General features: G+C 40.6%; 1 protein-coding gene across 1 annotated transcript in view; it reads left to right on the forward strand.

Moving 5' to 3' along the window:
- The window catches only part of MYO16 (myosin XVI), a 411612-nt gene that overhangs the window by 92570 nt on the left and 299230 nt on the right, over positions 1 to 19812 (forward strand). The window contains 2 exon segments of the mRNA XM_032611435.1: positions 4302 to 4426; positions 11990 to 12115. Of these exon segments, the coding sequence (XP_032467326.1) occupies positions 4302 to 4426; positions 11990 to 12115 (251 nt within the window).

Genomic DNA, 19812 nt, shown 5'->3' on the forward strand with positions numbered 1-19812 from the left:
TCTGATCAAGCATCTGGTGCAGATGAGATCTCCGGTGCACGACAAGCCAGCTGGCGTTCAAGGAAAGCAACTGATTATTAAATGAGCCAGCAGAGAAAGGAATCACTGCGGGGAGAGCTCAAGGTGTCCAGAAAAGATGCTCACCGTGGAAAACGACACATAGGTCTATGTTTCCAAGTCCCTGAAGAGTAAAACAACCCTTTTTACTTTGCCCTTCATATAGCATCACCCGTGGCCCTTTCTCCTGTCTTTCAAATCCATCCTTTGAGAAAAAGGGCTCATAATTCTTCTGAGTTCCTAATTTCCTCTCCTGAGCCCACTGAAGTTCTGCTTCCTCCCCTACCGATCTGGACACGTCCCTACGGTGATTGCCACTGCCCTCGGCTCTCTATCCAGCTGTCACTTTTCTGCTCTCCTGCATCATCTCCCTGTGACGTTCAGTGACCTTGATCACACTCTCCTATGAAAAGGCTCACCTGCTCTGATCTGCCCATAGCTTTTCTCCCTTCTTTTAGTTTCCTTTGGATGCACCACTTACGTAGTTGGTTGTTCGCAAGGCTTTGTCTTTGAGCATCTTCTCTCTACACGCTGTCCCTGGTCATCTTCCCCTCTTCCTAGTGTCCTTAGCAGCTACCTGACCCCAGGGTTACTCTTGCAGCTTAGATATCTTTCAAGACCTTCTGCTTTGCACCTGCAATTTCATTACGTGTCTTGTGTCTTTGACTTGTATGTCAGACAAGTTGAAATAACGTGTCCAGTGTGGACCTTCATGTTGTGCTTTCACACTCTCTCTGTATTCTCTTTACCTTTACACCCAGAAATCTGAGTATCTGAACATCACTTTTCTTCTCCTGAATCCCTCACGTCGAATTGTCACCAAATCTTACAGATTCTTTCCTTGACATCTTTCTAAGAAGTCCACATATCTCACCAGCCGCGCTATTACTGCCCTAGTTAAAACCCCAGTCTTTCTATTTTGGAAGAGCCTTGGAAAATGGTCTTCTTAACTCCAGACTTAGCCCTCCCTCTGCGTTTTTCAGAGACTCCCAGATTCATCAGTCTGCAAATGACCTTGTATGTTTCTCCTGCTTAACAAAGTTCATTCAGAGTGCTGTTCCTTCAGCCACCCCTTCGGGATCATCCCATTATTGGGGTGACAGTGATCCCGATTTGCCTGGGACGGTCCCACATTAAGCCTGTGGTCAGAGTCGGGGGAAAGGGTTTGGTAGAGGTTACAACACCGTTCTGGCTTAAACTGGTTTATTTCTCTTTTGCTAGAACAACGTTCATCGTTAGCCTGCTTCACTTTTTTGCTTCCGTCAAGTCTGGGATCTCTTCGGAAGCTTACATAGTGACAAAAATTGAGATTAGATGCAATTCTCGGAGCTTAGGGAACCCCAGGGTACAACCATGGGGTGGGTCATGTCATAGCATAGTGATAAAATTATCTGTGATAGCGGTACAGAATACCCCGGATACAGGATGGATAATGGAGAAAAGGAAATGCTGAATTGTTACAAAACAATATTACCTTGAGAGGGTCAGTTAAGGAAGGGTAAGATAAGGTTCGGGTTGACTTGAGATGTTAATGTGGTTTCGGTTCTTCACAAGCATTTATTGATATAATCAAATGTAATCAGGTAGCAGTAATTAGTATCACATGTAATAACTTGTGCATTTCAGGTAAATGATTGGTTTCTTATGTCTGAAATTAAACAAAAAATTACTAAATTCCTTTCAAAATAGTAAATCTAAGCAGGGCATGTATTAATTTTTTCAAGAAACAGTATGAAAATAAAACTGAACTTCTTTTCAAAAAGAGAGGATTGGCCCGTTATCCGCTACAAAAGAATAGATTTCTTATGGGCTGTAGTCATCTTGTTTGGCTTTTTTCCAGAAGCATCTTAAGAAATTTGACCAAGAAGTGAGGGGATTTCCATTCTATTGTCTTACCAAAAGTAGATCTGTGGTTTTTTTTTCCCTGAACACCTCGGAAAAAATCTAAAAACCACATCTTAATCGGTATCGTATTTGATTCAAAATAAAGTTTTAAAATAATGGGGTACAATGTCATAATATTCCCCTCATATCTTCACAACAGTCACCAGAAATAGATTGTTTCCACCTAATATGTTGTAATGTGCGTGAGTCTGAAACGAGTGACAGCTAATCTCTTTTAATTTGTGTCTTTCATCTTTGAGCCCTATTCTTTTTTTATCACTCAATTTTAATTACATGTTTAAATAATTCTCTAAAAGATGCATACCACTTCAGTAAACATGCAATATTATGAAAGTTAAAATAATATGGCCTTAGAGTAGGGCAGCCATTAGGTTTTTCTGCTACTTCAGCATATGCAAAAGTGAACACTGACATCTGAGAAACAGTGTTTTCCAGATATGACTCACGTGTCAAATTCCATAACCCTAAAAATAGGAATAGGGTGCCAGTTTTAGCTGGTTGTTTAGAAACCTCCAATGTGCCTATTAGGGAAATCTGTCAGTTCTTCTGCAATGGCGTCTGATGATGAGGAAGCTGAGGTGTGGCTTTGGTGTTTCTCATTCATGTGTCTACTAAAATGGGTTTGCTTTGAACTGAGTGTTTGAAACAAGCTACACTATTCAAATATTGCATTTGGCTTTATTTTGTTTGGTTTTTCCCTGCCTCCTTATTGTAAAGAAAAACACTCCTAAATGCGTGGCAGGTGATCCATGTACCAGAAGGCTGACTGGTAATGAAATGACAGGTCCCTTTCATTGAGTGCTTCCTGCAAGCTAAATCCTGTTTTATATGCTGTATGTGTTTTGACTCATTCTCACGACAACTGGTGAAATAAACTGTCAGCCCCTTTTGCAGATGAGGAAACTGAGGCAGAGGATAAGTTACCTGCCCCCACTGGCACAAATAGTAAGTGCAAGACACAGCACTAGAACTCCAGAGCATTTCTGCTCTGGAGTTCATCCAGGCTCGGAGAACAAGGGATGTAGGGAGGCAGGCGTGGTGCGCTCTAGGGGGACACGACAGCCGATGGGCGCCATGCTGGGCTGTGCCACGCAGACAGCTCTTATAAACGTTACCCATAGCTTTGTTCCTTTGGGATACGTATTATTATCTGAGTGACGGAGGATACAGACAATCAGGCTAAGTAACTTTCCCAGAGTCACCCTGGGGAGGTCGGCCACAGACCAGGCACAGCCAGGAGGATCACTCCAGCCTTTTTGCTCGAGCCCACTGCTCTCTCTCCATGTTTGCGGCAAGGACTCAATCAGATAAGAGATAGAAATTGCTCAGAAGTGAGGCTGGCTCATAGCAAACACTTGCTGAGGGACAGATGTCATCTCCTCAGCAGCAGCGGCATTAATCTCACTATGACTGTTATTATTACTTTCACTTGGAATGAGGTGGATTATTTCCCCTTAGTAAACACCTATTATGTCCAGGAACCAACGTTAGGGACAGGGGATGCAGAAATGCAGAGATATACGCTACCATGGAGATTACACCACCATGAAAGCTCAGGTTGAAATATATACTGGATAGAGGTATGAGCAGGTGAGCTGGACTGAGTCTTCTCTGCACAAATCACCCACCGCATTGAAGCCGGGCTATCAGTCTTCACTCCATTTTAGTTTATTTCTCCTTATTAACATTGATAGTCATGAAACCATCATTTGGAGCGTCCTTGAAAAAATAATTTGAAGGCAAGTGGCAAAAATAGTACAGAGAGGTCCCAGATACCCTTCATCCAGATTCCCCTAGCATTACAAATGCACACAGCCGTGGTGTATTCATCCACGCTAAGAAAGTTAACAATGGTACAATACTGTTAAGTAAACTACAGGCTTTATTCAGAATTTTCCAGTTTTCCCGCTAAATCCTTTTTCTAGTCCAGGACACTGCATTGCTTTTAGGAGCAACTATTTTAATGAGGAAAATCATAGGGAACAGAAAGTATGTCTTTACAACTCATTTCAATCCAATGCAGGTACTTTACCATACTTTGGGCAGTCTATGCTGATGATTTATACTAAAACAGAAATCCACTGAAAGCCTGCCATGGCTAAGGCATCCTATCACATTTGGGGATATAATAAGAGGAAAATTATTCAAGACTCTAGCTGGAAATAAGACTGCCTGCCAAGAGAAACAATTATGGATGCTTTGAGTGAGAATTCAAATTGGAAGAGGAGCTTCAAAGAGGAAGGAACACGTTGAAAAATATAAGATAAAATTAAATTTTTACCCCCTGCAGCTGAGAAGCAGTGTGCATTCTGTTTGAAAAAGGCTCTTTCCCCCCCTAGGAGTGGATCTGACATCACTGCGGCAGATGAAGCTTCAGAGACCGATGAGCATGCTAACAGACGTCAAACACTTCTTGTCATGTGGAGGAAACGTTAATGAGAAAAATAATGATGGCGTAACACTGGTAAGTTACCACGCTTCACCAGGAGACACTGCTTAAGTTGAGAACGTACGTTGATTTCTAAAACGTAGAATTATACACAGTTAACTTCTAAATAATGTTTTTTATTTTCTGATTTAAAAGTAATACATATTTATTGCAGAAATTTTGCAAAGAGGAAAATGCAAATCACTTATACCATCACCCAACGTTTATCTGTTGATATATTCTCTTTAAGGCTTCCTTGTATGCATGTTTTTCCTACAAATTTAGAGTAAAATGCAAATCACTTATACCATCACCCAACGTTTATCTGTTGATACATCCTCTTTAAGCCTTCCTTGTATGCATGTTTTTCCTACGAATTTAGAGTAATTTTTATCCATTATTTTGTCAATGTGATTTTTGAGATGGAACTTACAGGGGAATGTTTTCATTTTAATTTTAAGCAAAAGAAACTGAGTTACTCTGATGAATGAATTTCTGAATTCAAGCAAACCCCTGTCATTCCTTTTCTTTTTTTTTTTGCTATCAGGCACAGCTGGAGAAGATTAAACACACAACAATTAAATTTGGATTGATTTTAATGTAAACACAATGTCTAATCATCAAAATAAGAACGTTTGGTCCTCTTGACCCATAAAAATTACCTGGGCTGGGCATGCTGGGGTTAAAATTAATGATTGTGGAAATACGTAAATGTATTAAGTTTCAGGAAAGTAAATTAGGGCAGCAGAAGGGATTATGAGCTCTGAAGCATGGGGTGCATAGAATTTGGTCGGAACCAGTTTTAGAGAGTGGTCCAGTTTCTACAACGTGGGGAAAATATGGTGTGAGGTTGAGCACGGTAGATGAGGAAAGCGACGTAACCAAATGGATATGAGTTGTGTGACACCTGATAGCTTTACAGACTTATTAAGTGCAAAGTAAGTGCCTTGAGACTTCTCGATAGAATCATCTTCCTAGATACTGATGTTGGCCTTTGGGATGTAAATTTCAGAAGGCTATCAGAAATGGAACTCTAAGCTTTAGGAAAAGAAAACAGAGCGTGTTTAGAGTTTATTGAAAAAGAACACATTCAAATGGAAAAACATTCCAACTAGTTTATTGAGGAACTATTTACTGATCATGACCTGTGAACAAAATCGTAGTGAACAAAACCACAAAAGTCCTTTTGTCATGGGCTCACATTTCATTGGGGGAAGACAGGTAATTAATATACAGCATAAATGAGCTAAATATATAGCATATTACTAATAATAAATGCAAATGAGAAATAGTAAAACAAGACGGGGCATGCTGGGTATACAGTTGACATTTTGCGTAGGTAGACAGGTAAGGTCTCACTCTCGAGAAGAGTTCCGAGTGATGGCCTGAAAGAAGTCTGCGCACACTGTAGGTGTGAAGGAGGAGCATTCCAGGCTAAACGGTGTAAGTGCAAAGGCCCTGAGGCAGGGCCAGGTATGGTGTGATTGATAAACAGCGCGGAGGCTAGTGTGGATGAGCAGAGAAAACAGGAGGAGAGGGGTCACCAGGACCAGATCACACAGCATCTCGTGGGCCTGTGCGAGGACTGTGACAGTTACACTGTGTGAGACGAGAATAGATTGAAGGGTTCTGAAGAGGGCATCCTACTCCTGTTCTAAAAGGATCCCTCATTCTGACTGCTGTGATAAGGACGGACTGTCAGAGGACGAGGGTGAAGCTGAGAGTTCAGTTAGAAGGCTTTTGCTTTAATCTAACAAGCGATGATGCAACTCAGACCAAGATGGTAGACGCTGGAGTGATGAGAAGTGGCTCATTTCAGTCTACATTGAAAGAAGGTCCATTGGAATTTCCTGGCCGGAATGTGATGAGAGAGGAAGGAAAGACTTCAGAATGGCTCCGGTATTTCTAGTTTGAACAACTGGAATGATGGAGTTGACGCCGAATGAGATAGAGAAGGCTCAGAACCGGGCTCAGAACAGGGAGGATCAGGGTGGATTCTGGAAATGTGAAGTTAAAAGTGCCTCTTGGCTGACGTCATGGAGGTGCCGAGTCTGTGGTTGGATACTGGAGTCTGGAATTTGGGCGATGCCTGCACTGGAGAAGCAGTTTGGGGATCTTTAGCATGTACATGCTGTTGAGGCCCTTGACCCTGCATGAAGTCACTGATTTGATACAGAAGGAAAGAGGACTGGGGACTGAGCCGTGGAGCACAGGAAAAGAGGAAGATCCAGAAATGAGATGGGAAGAGGAACTCCCAAGGTGGGAGGAAAACCAAGAGTATATGAGATGTCCCGGGAGCCCAGTAAAGAAAGCGTGAGGAGGAGGGATGATTAACTATCAAGGTAACACTGCTGAGAGGTCAAGGAGACGGAGGTGGAGACTCAGCGGCCAGCCTTGGTAACTTGGGAGTCCTCCGTCTTCTCATCGGGACAGCTTTGGTGGAACAGTGAGGTCAAAATCCGGACGAGAGTGGGCTATTTAATTAACAGCTCATTTAAGGCAGGAACTATGTTAATTAACACATCTAACGCATCGTGAAAACCCAGTGGAGTCTGTGTTTCTTTGTTTGGCAGAAGATATTACAACTTCATGTTGTTTTTTTTGGAAATCACAGCGAAATAAAAACAGTACATGGGCTTCAATCCCCGCTCAATAAAAGGACCTACATACCTCAGAAGATAAGCTATTAAAAGAATCAATACACAGCAATAAATTGCTATCATTTTCAACCATCTGCAATTTTGACATTCCTGGTCACTTTTATTATTGAACAGAGAACACAAGTGTGGCATATAATTATTCTGTAATAACTAAATCTTGTTTTGTTATTGAGGTTGTGATCATCTTTGAGCTTTGTACGAAGAAAGTCACAGTGAACAGGAAGTCCTTCCCTGAGGGTCACAGCACTTGGCAAATAGCAGATTCTTTGATTCTTTTGTCTGAGTTGGTTGGTCGATTATGTTAATAGCTGCCACTCCTGGAGCTGTCTTTCTGTAAAGGGCATGTGGATGGTGTGTTCCTGACTGTTGTTGCTGATCATGATAAGAAGACAGTCTTGGCCGCAGGCGGATTTCCACATCCTGAGTTGGAATGTCAGTTGTGGTTCAAAATCAGGCTCAGTGCCCCACGCTGTTACACTGTATGTGCAAAAGAGGTGAAACTGTCAACAAAATACTCAAGGAGGATCAACTCCTAGTAAGATGGTTTTTATGTTGCTTTTTCTTCCTTTTTTAGGAACATGCAATAAAAAAACCAAATATAAGGGAGCTCTTTTTAAAATTTTTTATTAAAAAAATTTTTGGAGTATAGTTGATTTACAGTGTTGTATTAGTTTCAGGTGTACAGCCCAGTGATTCAGTTGTCCACATATATATTATTTTTCAGATTCTTTTCTGCTATAGGTTATTGCAAGATATTGAGTATACTTCCCTGGGCTACACGGGAGAACTTTGTTGTTTGTCTGTTTTATATAGAGTAGTGTGTATATGTTAATCCCAAACTCCTAATTTATCCCTCCCACCACCAAGATAGCTCTTTTAAAAAAGATCTCTTAGTTTATGTTAATATTCTTCTGAAAAGAAAACAAAAGCTTTAGAAAAGGATACAGTTCCCCCCAAAAATGCCACGTTACAGAGCATATGAAAAGGAGTTCCTGAGTTCGGGTTCATAAATACTCTTTGAAAGCACTGATAACTAGTATATATGTTGTCAAGAAGCTGGTTCTTTCCTGTTCTGTCACAGAATTTGATATATCACATCTGGCCTTGAGCCATATTTACTTGGTTTGTTGGAAAATACTTAATTATCCATGAAGTGCAAAATATCAAGCAATTTTATTTTTGTTTCCTTTTTTTAAATTTCGGTAGCACTGTTTCATCCTTACTTCTGGAAGAAGACTTAGTCAGTGTCATCAGTTTTCTGGTCACATCTAGGGAATAAAGCTTTTGTGGTTACTTTCTGTCACCGTACATAGCCTCGATTTAGAGATTAGAGTGTCTGGACATATATAATAATGAAAACTTCCAACTTGCATGAAGTCAGGCCTCACTGGTTTTTTATTAGGATGATTTTAAAATCTTCTGTTGTGATGAAGTGGAATGACTCAGAGTTAGGTGTTTGGCTTTTGTTCTGAGATGACCTAGGATTAAATGTGCCGGTCGCCCTAGATGTCACTGGTAGCTCCTGCTGTGGGGCTATGTTCTAAGTGGAGGAACTGGAGTTTTGCTACATGGAAACAAATCTATTCATAAAGGGGTCGATCCTATGAGCTTCGTATCATTAGTATGCGAGGTGGCGATAAGCCACGCTTCGCACACACAGCCATGCCAACCTCGCTGGTGTGCCAGGGGAAACAAGCAAGTGTGTAAATTGTGCACGTGTTCTAGAGACGAACATTATAATACCGAATTGGTATGTGAGGCAGGGGAGGTTTGCAGGAAGAACATTTGCATGTTTAAACAAATAAATTGTGGAGTGAATGCAAGGTTTGTAAGGAGCATTCACACTGCAGCGTTATCCTTGTAGCCCGGCCAACTTGGATGTCCGCTCGCCTTTGCTATTTCAAAATGTGAGTGCTGGGCATGCAGAGGAACGTGGCTTCATCCCACGGTGGCCCTGCTTCCCTGGGTCAGTTACCTCAGTGATCTAATCCACAACTTCTCCAGCTGCAAAATTGGGATGGTGACTGTCCCATAGGTTGTTCTGAAGAGAAGAAATAATTTAGAACTTCTATGCAGGACGTTTGTGAAACCACTTTAACGTCCTGTTCTGTGTTGTAACTGGGTAGGTGATTTCCAGCTTGCGATAACTTTGCATGAGGACTGTGCTTCCAAAAAGCTGTTGCTAATTCTCTACGGGAACAACCACTGCCTCTGTGGTTCTCATAGCAGGAGAGGGGTATTCTAAGATGTCATGTGATCAACACTTACACATTTTGGCACCGATACCGTCCAGCCATGGTCAGAACAAGGCAGGACTATAAATTCCATTTCAGAAAACAGACACTTTTTTTCTTTTTTGCGGTACGCGGGCCTCTCACTGCTGTGGCCTCTCCCATTGTGGAGCACAGGCTCCGGACGCACAGGCTTAGCGGCCATGGCTCACGGGCCCAGCTGCTCCGCGGCACGTGGGATCTTCCCGGACCGGGACACGAACCCGTGTCCCCTGCATCGGCAGGCAGACTCTCAACCACTGCGTCACCAGGGAAGCCCAGAAAATAGACACTTTTAAGTTAAAAATTTTTAACTTGAAGTCGAACTTCCATGATGAGAAACGGTACCCACCCATAGGTCTAGTGACTTAAGGATACAGAACTTGATTGCCAGTAGAATCAAAGTAATGGCTCTAAACTCCTGGTATGTTACTAGGATGATTTTTAAATATTCTGTTATCTCTTGCGATGAAGTGGAGTGACTCAAAGTTGGTACCTTTTTTTAGATTCCACACATATGCCGTATGATAAATGATACAAATGAACTTAAATACAAAACAGAAATAGACCCATAGACATAGAAAACAAACTTAATTACCAAAAGGAGAAAGAGGGGGAGGGGTAAATTAGGAGCTTTGGATTAACATATACACACTGCTCTATATAAAATAAACAAACAACAAAGACCTACTGTATAGCACAGGGAACTATATTCAGTATTTTGTAATAACCTATAAGGGAAAAGGATCCGAAAAAGAATATATTTATATATATAATAAAACTGAATCACTTCTGTATACCTGAAACTAACACGACATTGTAAATCAACCATACTTAAAAAAAAAGTTAGGTGTTTTGCTTTTATTCTGAGATAACCGAGGATTAAATGTGCCTGCTGCCCTAGATGTCACTGGTAGCCCCTGCTTTGTATTGTTTTGCTGCTAAGTTAGGCAAGACGGTTTTCCTTTTAGTCTTTACCTCGTGAGTAGCTCAGGGGATGACTTGGGTGAGAGTTGGGCTGAGTTCTGAATGGTGGAACCGGAGTTTTGCCACATGGAAGACAAATCTACTCACGAAGGGGTTGATCCTACGAACTTCGCATCTTAGTATGAGGCGCTAACCAACTAGTGGACCCATTCTTCATGCAGGCTTATGCTACAAGTGAACATCTGAAATCCAGATGTTAGTGCATATAGCAGGGTAACTTGCCAGTCACTGACTGATTATTCAAATAATATGAAATAAAGTTAGAAGCAGGAGAAAGGTGAGTTCTTGAGGAAAGTACGTAAAATCATATTTCTCTAAAATAGCTGTGGATATATCATTCTAGGGATGGTTTGCTGGAATGTTAACGAGATGAATTCTGTGTGTAACCAAGTGTGGCAATCTCTTAATGTTTATACCTTAAGTTAGATTGAATTATTTGTTGTTCTAATGTAGTTGACATAAACATATAAATGTCACTGTAGATTGAAGAGCATAATTAAGTCCAAAGATAGAAAAGCAAACTTTTTTCTGAATTTTATCAAAATTAATATTGAATAAGCCCTTTTGACTTTATTGTAATCTTGTCTCTGTAATAAAAATGGCAAGGAGTCGAGCTACAAGATTCCATGCTACAAAACCTAGAAGTTGTTGTTTTTACTACTTTTAAATGAGTTCTTCATTTTCCTTTCCTTATAGATTCCTCTTCTTAATTATTATGATTACAAATTCCACCATGTAGTTACTTAATAACCTAGTTTAAATTGAGGATGATGATAATTTACTTACAGATAAAACCTGTTGCCAAGAAACAGGAATTCCCCCATAGGAAAATTTGAAAAATTCCTCCAAACCCTGATCCCGTCATGGTAGTTCCTGAGGCTTCATTTCTAAGCTTCAGTTTGCATTGAGAAACTCAACTGGGAGAATATTAAAATGATAGCTACATAATCATTTTAGAGCTTGTTGGCATTAATTCATCCTTTCTACTGCTCCTGTCCCTTTTTTTTTTTTTTTTTGCGGTACGGGGGCCTCTCACTGTTGTGGCCTCTCCCGTTGCGGAGCACAGGCTCCGGACGCGCAGGCTCAGCGGCCATGGCTCACGGGCCCAGCCGCTCTGCGGCATGTGGGATCTTCCCGGACCGGGGCACGAACCCGCGTCCCCTGCATCGGCAGGCGGACTCTCAACCACTGCACCACCAGGGAAGCCCCTCCTGTCCCTTTTACATGTATGTAGCCATGGCAGTGATCACATTTCCTGTGGTCATTTATATCTTTGAGTCCCCCTCCTGTAACACCAAATACAGGGCTGGAATTTTAGAGCTAGTCAGTACATGTGTGACTTTGGGGCAAGAAGTGGTAAATTACTGAGATATTATATTTTGTATTTACAAGTATTCAGATTATAGTAGAAAGGGGCACTGGAGAGGGAAGTAGGAATTACATGGAAAAGTACACATTGTCAGAGTCAGAAGGAAAATAATAAATAATTAACCTATAACCCTTTTTTCAAAGAATGATGACATCCACTCGTACCCAATAAAATTACATATATGTTCTTTTTAAAAAGGTCTCTGTGTTTTAGATCCGATACTTTATTAAATGCGTGTCTTTCAACCGCTGAATAAACTACGTTGCTGTCCCTGCTTTTTTAAGTTAAATGACAAAATATCTCTTCGTTGCAGTTGCATATGGCATGTGCAAGTGGCTACAAGGAAGTGGTATGTCTTCTCCTGGAACATGGCGGGGATCTCAATGTAGCAGATAATCAGTACTGGACCCCACTCCACTTGGCAGCAAAGTACGGCCAGGTAAAATAATGTTCTGGGTTATTTTTAAAGAATTATTTCATGATCAGTGCATCATTTCATATTTTGTTTTGTTTTCAGATTATGTACTAACATTACGTAACTTGACTTTTAATGGAATCGTCTTACTAAACAAATATGTTTGTGGTTGAAAGAAAACATTTACTTTTAGAAGGACACACTCATAGCCTACATTCCTCAGAACTCTGCATGTTGTAGTCAGAATCATTGGAGAAATAATCAAAACTTAGAAAGTCTTTATAGAATGGACTTAATACTATTTTCTTAATATTATATAGTTCTTCTCAGCGTACAGTTTCGTGAGTCTAGGGTAATTGTGTTTGTTTTCTAGAGTTAGTAGATGTAAAGCAAAATTACATGTTATATTTTATTTTTCTCTATAAATTATATTTCATTTTCATGAATGAAGGATGGGTAGCAGAGTTCTTTCTCTGAATTGATGCTTGGCTGTAGCTAATATATCTCGAGTTACTATTGCACAAACTAATTTCTCACTAGATACTAATATACCATGAAGAAGCAAACTTTAACTTCTAAATAATTTATATGGGTGAATGTGATCCAGCGGTGTTCATAATAATTTATTAATATTACAGTTGATTTACAAAAACTACGTAATATGTTACGTTAGAGAAAGTCTTAGTGGTAACAGTAGAAAGTAGAACTCGGGTTACATATATATGGAGATTTAAGCTAAACTTGTTGATGTCCGAACATTAGCTTGTGGTAACAATCTCGCTCACAGAATTTATAGTAAGTTAAACCCCTTAGATACTAACCAGTGTGCAAAATATCCATCATACAATTTGAGGCATACGACTGTTGAATAAATTGAGGACATTTGCATGTCAAGCATCGTAGGAAAAGCATGTCGCTTGGGAAGATCTTCCAAACTAATAAGAACGTGGTTTGCTCTGATGACGTTTCCTGTAGAAAAAAGATTCATTCAGGAAATATTTTTATCAGGCTACTGACAACTCCAAATCTGTGCTTCTAGCAAGTGAGTGGGTGCATAAGTGAATGGCTGGGTTCATGAGATAAGGCTGGATGTAGCTGAAACCATTGGCCTCAGGAGTCCAGGTTTCCCAGGTCTCACTAGGATCACAGGAGTATCGGGGCATCAGAAGTATACCATCGGGACATTAGTAATCCATGCTAGCAGAGCAGCAGCCCGGGATACACTGGGTGAGAAGTTTTGTCATTTGTAAAAAAATAGAGACGTGAACATAGAAGCAAGTACTCTTTCCTTGAACACAGCTTACTGGCCTGTGCTGACGAGGTGGTAATCAGTAAATTATCAAAATGTGCCCATTGTAGTCAGAGATTGCTTCTGGAAGGAGCTAAATCTGAAGGTGGTAAAATGTAGCAGAGCACTACCAAACTTGAATGAATCATTTTAACCAATTTTTCACTTTGACTGACTGGGCTTTCAGATTTTGGACCAGGTATCATTGCAAAGAGGAACTAATTGTTTCCCTTTAACCACTTTCATAAGAGAATCAACTCAGGGGAAATAGGACTAGATTTCACAAAAATGTTTTAAAAACATGCCTTGGACTAAATATGTCACTTTCTGTTACCAGACATTTAAATGGTTTTTTTCAGGGCCCAGGGTATGGTTTTTGTTTTATTTAACTGCAGGTCAAATGAAATATTTGGTATGAGTTGATGCATTTTATTTGCTGTTGTATTTTTCAGTTCTGTGATTTCCATTTAGTTCTGTCTTATAACTTCTATGTCTTTGATGAGCTGTTCTCTTTTATCCTTTGTTTCAAGAGAATTTGTAATTGCTTGTTAAAGCATTCTTATGATGGCTGCTTTAAAATCATCATCAAATAATTCCAGCATGATTCATCCTGCTCTTGGTGTCAGTTAATTGTCTTAGTCAAATTATGATTTTCTGATTTTGGTATGACCATGGTAAGTAATTTTTAATTGCTTCTTGGACATTGTGGCTGTTTTGCTAGGAGAATCTTGGTCCTATATACATCTTCTATTTTAGCAGGCAGTCACCCTGATTAGGTTTAGCATTCAGGTTCCAGTCTACCTGAGTGGGAGGTGGATCCAATGACAGTTTAATTTTCAGACCCTTCCAGGTATTATTTTGGTATGATTGGTTTATCTGGTGCCCCCGGAGTTCCTACTGGTTTTTTCTGGTGTCCCCAAAGGGGTAGAAGGCGTTTCCTCGGGCCAGGCTACCCCATGTCTCTGGGTGGGGTAGGAGAATCTCCACGGGGACAAAAGACTTTCAGGGCTGGAGGCCTCTGGAGTATGCCCACCCACCCCCCACTTGCAGGTGCCATCCCCTCCCCAGCCACCCTTCTCTCTCTTTGGAGAGGGGCATCTCGGTCTCAGTGGAAAAAGAGTGCCTGCTCTCGCACTTAGTGTTAGCAGGGTCATGGTGCTGTATTCACCTGATATTGTCAGGGAGACGTGGTTTAAAAGGGGGAGGGATGCCTCTACCTGGGCCCCCTTCTGTCGCTGGGTTGGGCTGGGAAACACTGGGTCCAGGGTTGCCTTCTTCTATTGGGTGTAAGGATGTAGGCTACCCTGCCCGTCCATGATTTCTCCCTTCTATGGGTCCTGAGTCACCTTTCTCCTTGGACTTTTCAGAGTTCTTCTTGGGTTGCTTGTTATTTCCAGGGTTTATTATAATTAGCAGAGAGGACCAGTAAGAAATCAATCTAAGCTGGTGTGTTTTAACAGAAACAACTGCTTCTGTTTACAAAAATTACTTATTTATGAAAGACCTGTAAAACTTGATGTAAGGCACATAAGCCCAATACAACTGCTGCTTCCTTCATAAAGCTTCCTGGAACTTTTGTCACACAAAAGCCATAAGATAGAAGAATCAATGATGGATAAGGTAGAGGATATCAGTATCCCACGCCATTACCTGTCACATTCCAAAAATTTCCCAAACTTTGGGTTTTCTGAAACTATGTTTTCAGCCTAGAGAAACATAGTCATGAACTTATATGGGAAATATGATTCAAAAGCTGCATTGACTTTGTAAAATGCAGAGCAATTAAGGTAAATGTTTTCATTACCGTATTCCCAGTGTACCAGCTACATTTCCAACGCTTACTATTTATTAATGATTAATGGTAAATTAATGAAGAAACACTTCCCAATTGCTGCATTTTTTTCAAAACCAGCTGCACAATATCTGACCCCAACTTTTAAAAAACATAATTTTAGGGGGGTTCCTATTTTGTCTTCTATTTCCCAGACACCCCTCCCACGTACACATACACACCATAGGTCATTCTGCGCATCTCGGGGATTCGACCAGCTTTGCTCTGAGGATTTCCACGGCCCGGCACTGGCTCTAGCACCAGCCACCCCTCGCTGCCTGTAGGAGCCTAACCAGCCTTGCTGATTCTTCCTCCCTAGAGCCTGGCCCCAGGGTCTTCAATCACTGAGAACCATCAACTTCTGTTAAAAGAGGGATTTTTACATAGCTTGGAAGGTTGGTGAGAATGATGAAGGTAAATGCATCAGACCATCTGTGCCCATGTGTCCAGGTCAGTTGATCCAGCTGCTAGATTCACAGAGACAGATGTCCAACACACAGTTTTCCAGAAATGGCCACTGATAGTGTACAGATAAGGCAGATTTAAAAAACAATCTCACCTTTTCCCTCTGCTTCTCTAGAAAATAACTCGCCATTAATGATTTTCTAAATCCTTCAACATTTTAGTGCCAAGGAGAGGGTCTGAAGATCATATGTCTTTTCCATTTTGCTCCATTAAACCTACTCAAACGGGGTCTCCACCAGAACGTAAGCTCCAACACAGCAGAGACTTTACCTGTGTTGCCCAGCATGCTTCCTTGGTGTCCAGCAGGGCAGCGGAAGGGCTTGAATGGACAAATCCATCAGCCAAGAACTAGAAGCGAAGCTTTAACACTGAAAGATGGAGTGGGGCTTTTCCATTAGAATACATGACACCAAAACCAGAACACTCTTCCTCGATTTAGACTCAAAGAACAATGAGAGATTTCTGTTAATAGAGGATTTTGAGTAAACTGTATCTTGATTATTTTGTCCAGAAAATACCCTATGATGTCTTGAATTGTTTTTAAAAATTGTTCACCCATAAAAATACCATTTCATATTCATTTTGGAAATGATATTTTAGAAAGAGGTATTATTTGGATATCCATTTATAGGCAGGGGAGATTTATAATTCTCTAAAGAAATTTACTGTAAATAAACATACCTCAGTTCAGGGAAAAAAACCTTAGAAATGCTAACATTTTAGAGAGACTAATGGCATTTTTACAGACCTTCATCACAACTTCAGTTTCTTATAAATATCTTACAAGTATAAATGCCTTTTGGAGAAGGCAGTCCATAATTTATAACAGTATTTATACCTGACATGTATACTGGGATTTATAACTGACATGCATACATATTTTAAAACTTGCCTTTATAAATATATTAACTTCTCCAGTGAGAAAAAAAGAGATGCCTGTTCTCGTTTAAAACTAGGAACTGAATAAGTTATGTGAGCAGTAAGTCCTTTGATTTTATAATTTTTTATGAGTTGTACATAAAATAAAATTCTATTCTAGCCTTGTACATATTTTTAGTGTTTATAATAGGATTGGCAATGCTACAACAAGAGATAAGTAAATAATTGTACAAATGCTAAAATCTAAATCTCCTTCCCTTCAAAAGTATCTTGAATCACACAACCTGCATATCTTGATGTTCAAAGGAGTCGTTTGTATTCTTAAATACATTTTACCCAAGTACCTAAGAATTGAGATATATTCAGAGTTTTTATTCTTTAGATATGTCTTTTTCCATTGAAAAAAACAAAAAACACTCTCTGGTACCCCGCTGAGCATCAGATATTGATAAACTCAGTGCTGGATCCTAGGTTCCCTCTCTTCTCAATGTTTACATGTCTTTAGGGAATCTCACACCTGCAACTTCAAATGCTCTACATGATCACAGCCCCCAAAGCCCTTTCTTGTTTTTCTCTCAAGTTCCCGGCCCATGAGGACCACTGCCTGGTGGGTAATCTCTATCAGTCTGCCCTCAGACCCAACTTGTATACAAAGGGAATTATCATCTTCTTTTCCCCAGTCTGTTGTCCCTTCTGTGTGTCACCATTTACTCGTCACAAACCTGGGCATTATCGTTTTTCTGCCTCTCCCGTAACTAAGAAGCCACTGAGCCCACAAACTCCTCCCTAGTGAATAGCTTTGAGCTGTATGAGTTATAACCACAACCAATTAATCTGTACATCCTTACTGCCTCTGCCTTCACCCAGAGCATCAGCATCTCTGCCTCTGGATCAGCTCATCAGCCTCCTAATAGAGTCCTCTCCCCCTCCTCCACTCCACTCTCAACAACGTGGCTACAGCGAGCTTTCTAAATGCAAATATAATAGAACTATTCGATCCACCATCCTTTCCATTGCTGCTGATATAAAATACCTACTCCATCACACAAGAGTCCCCATGGGCCAGGAATTCTGCTTAATTCTACCGCTGTTTTTCTCCTATTCCCCCCACCAGGTTGGAGGATATGGCTATACTGAACTTCTTTCGATTTCTGGAATATGCCACCATGTACATCCTTTTCATGTTCTTTGCTTTTCTTGAAATTGTTGAGTGGTTAAATCTCCCCTGCCCTGCAGGACTCCCCTGAGTTGTCAGTTCACTGGCTGTCTTTTCTACCTTCCTGGATCCCAGTGTGATGCCCCCGTCACGCACCCTACGTAGCACCTGTATCCCCCATACCACATCACTTATCACATGCTGGAATTATCTCTTATATTTGTTCATACTGACCCTCTGGTTTGTGAGAACTGAGTGCAGGTACAATGTCTATTTCTTTACGTGCACGGGGCTGGCACAGAGCACTCAGTTACTACTTATTCATGAGAGGGTCAGCGAATGTCCTGGTTTAGCAGATGCTTGTCCGTCTCAGTGCATCACTGAACACGTGTGTGAAGAGACGGTGGGTGAGCACACACCTCGAGACTGGTGGGCCAACAGGAGAAATCCTCAAGGAGATATCCAGGAGTACCTGGGCATGAGCAGGGCGTTGCGGCGGGGGGCTGGACGTAGAGATTTGTGATAGGTGACTCAGAGATCACGCACGGTGGAGGGGGAGTTCCATGAAGGGCAAAACAGGATGGGCAGCACCATCTTTAATAGTCTAAGAGTTCATCAGAGGAATCTTTTTATATTTTAGATCTAAAATTTTCCAGATGGCTCTGAGTTAGAGGCATTTACCTATTTTGATGTAGAGTATGAACCCATGAGTGTAGGATATGCAGATTCTGAATTCCCAAAGACGTTTAACATAATTTCTCTTTATTAAGTAAAACAATCTCTTTTAGCTTCTGAACTAGGAATTCAACTATCTCTGAATGCTCAATTTTTCTCTTTTTTACTTTTTAAAGAAGTAATTTAAATGACCATCAAGGAATTAATCTTGCTGAATTTATCCAAACCGAAATACAATTGTCCAAAGAGTGAGCAAAGTCCGTAGCCAGTAATTTGGGTGAGTTTAAATTTCAGCTTAAATATATTTTCTATCAGACATGCAGGGCCTCCTTTGACACACACAGAGACACCGAATCACACACACACACACACACACACACACACACACACACACACACACACACACAGAATGTCAGCCACCTTACCCTCTGATAGTTTTGGTGATTATAAAGTTCTTGTAATAGTGGAGATGACTCTTTGTTGGGTTCACACTTTACCTACTCACACTGAAGTAATTTACCTAAAGATCTTACCTGAGGTTAAAACAAACGTTGCAGACTATTCTGAGATTGAAATCAGCACTGCCCTGCTTAATTTAGTTCCGGGGCGCGCCTCACTGATTTCTAACTGGAAGCACGTGGGAAATCCTGACTTGAAGAAAAATGGAATTCCCCAAGTGAGAGAATCTTCTTCATTCCACACATGAATGTTTGTTTTTACAGGCCCCAAATGAAATGGAAGTCCTTTTGTGGTCATAGATTTTCATGTAGGCAACCATTTGCTTTGACCACTCCAGTGCTTTCTGCAGTTACAGGGGAAGCTGTGGAGAGAGGTGATTTGTAGAGAGATAGCCCAAGTTTCTCTTTGGAGTTCTGTAAAGAGTGGATTAAATTTAGAAATGCAAAGTAATTGTTAGATTCTCCTACAGTCGGACATTTTTGTCAGAAAATGAAAGCTTTTAGGTACTGCTGTTTTTTTTTTTTTAAATTGTGAAAAACAAGGGCAATCTTACATAATTCTTGGCTTCGCATGTTTTCTTTTCTTTCTGCTTTTCTTCTTCCCTTCATCCTTCCTTTCCTTGCTTTTTCCCTCCCTCCCTCCTGCTTTTTTCTTTTCCTTCTTCCCTCCCTCCATCCTTTCCTCCCTTCTTCCCTTCCTTTCCTATGGTTGAAAAGCAGGCAAATCTCTCAAATTTTTGATACAAAACAAAGCTCTTTTCTATGCCCATTTCGATGTCCTGGGACCCTGCTCTATATATTCTGTCTCTCAGGTTTCGAGAGAACATCTATGTCTTTAGTAAACTGTATATATTTGGAAATAAAAATAAACCCTAAATATAAGCAGTCTGCTGTAACGTGATTTAAGTGTTATTGATATATTTTGTGTGCTGTAAAACCAAACACTGATTTGCAGTGGACTTGTGGGAA

This window comes from Phocoena sinus, chromosome 18, assembly GCF_008692025.1.
Source record: "Phocoena sinus isolate mPhoSin1 chromosome 18, mPhoSin1.pri, whole genome shotgun sequence".
Lineage (NCBI taxonomy): Eukaryota > Metazoa > Chordata > Mammalia > Artiodactyla > Phocoenidae > Phocoena > Phocoena sinus.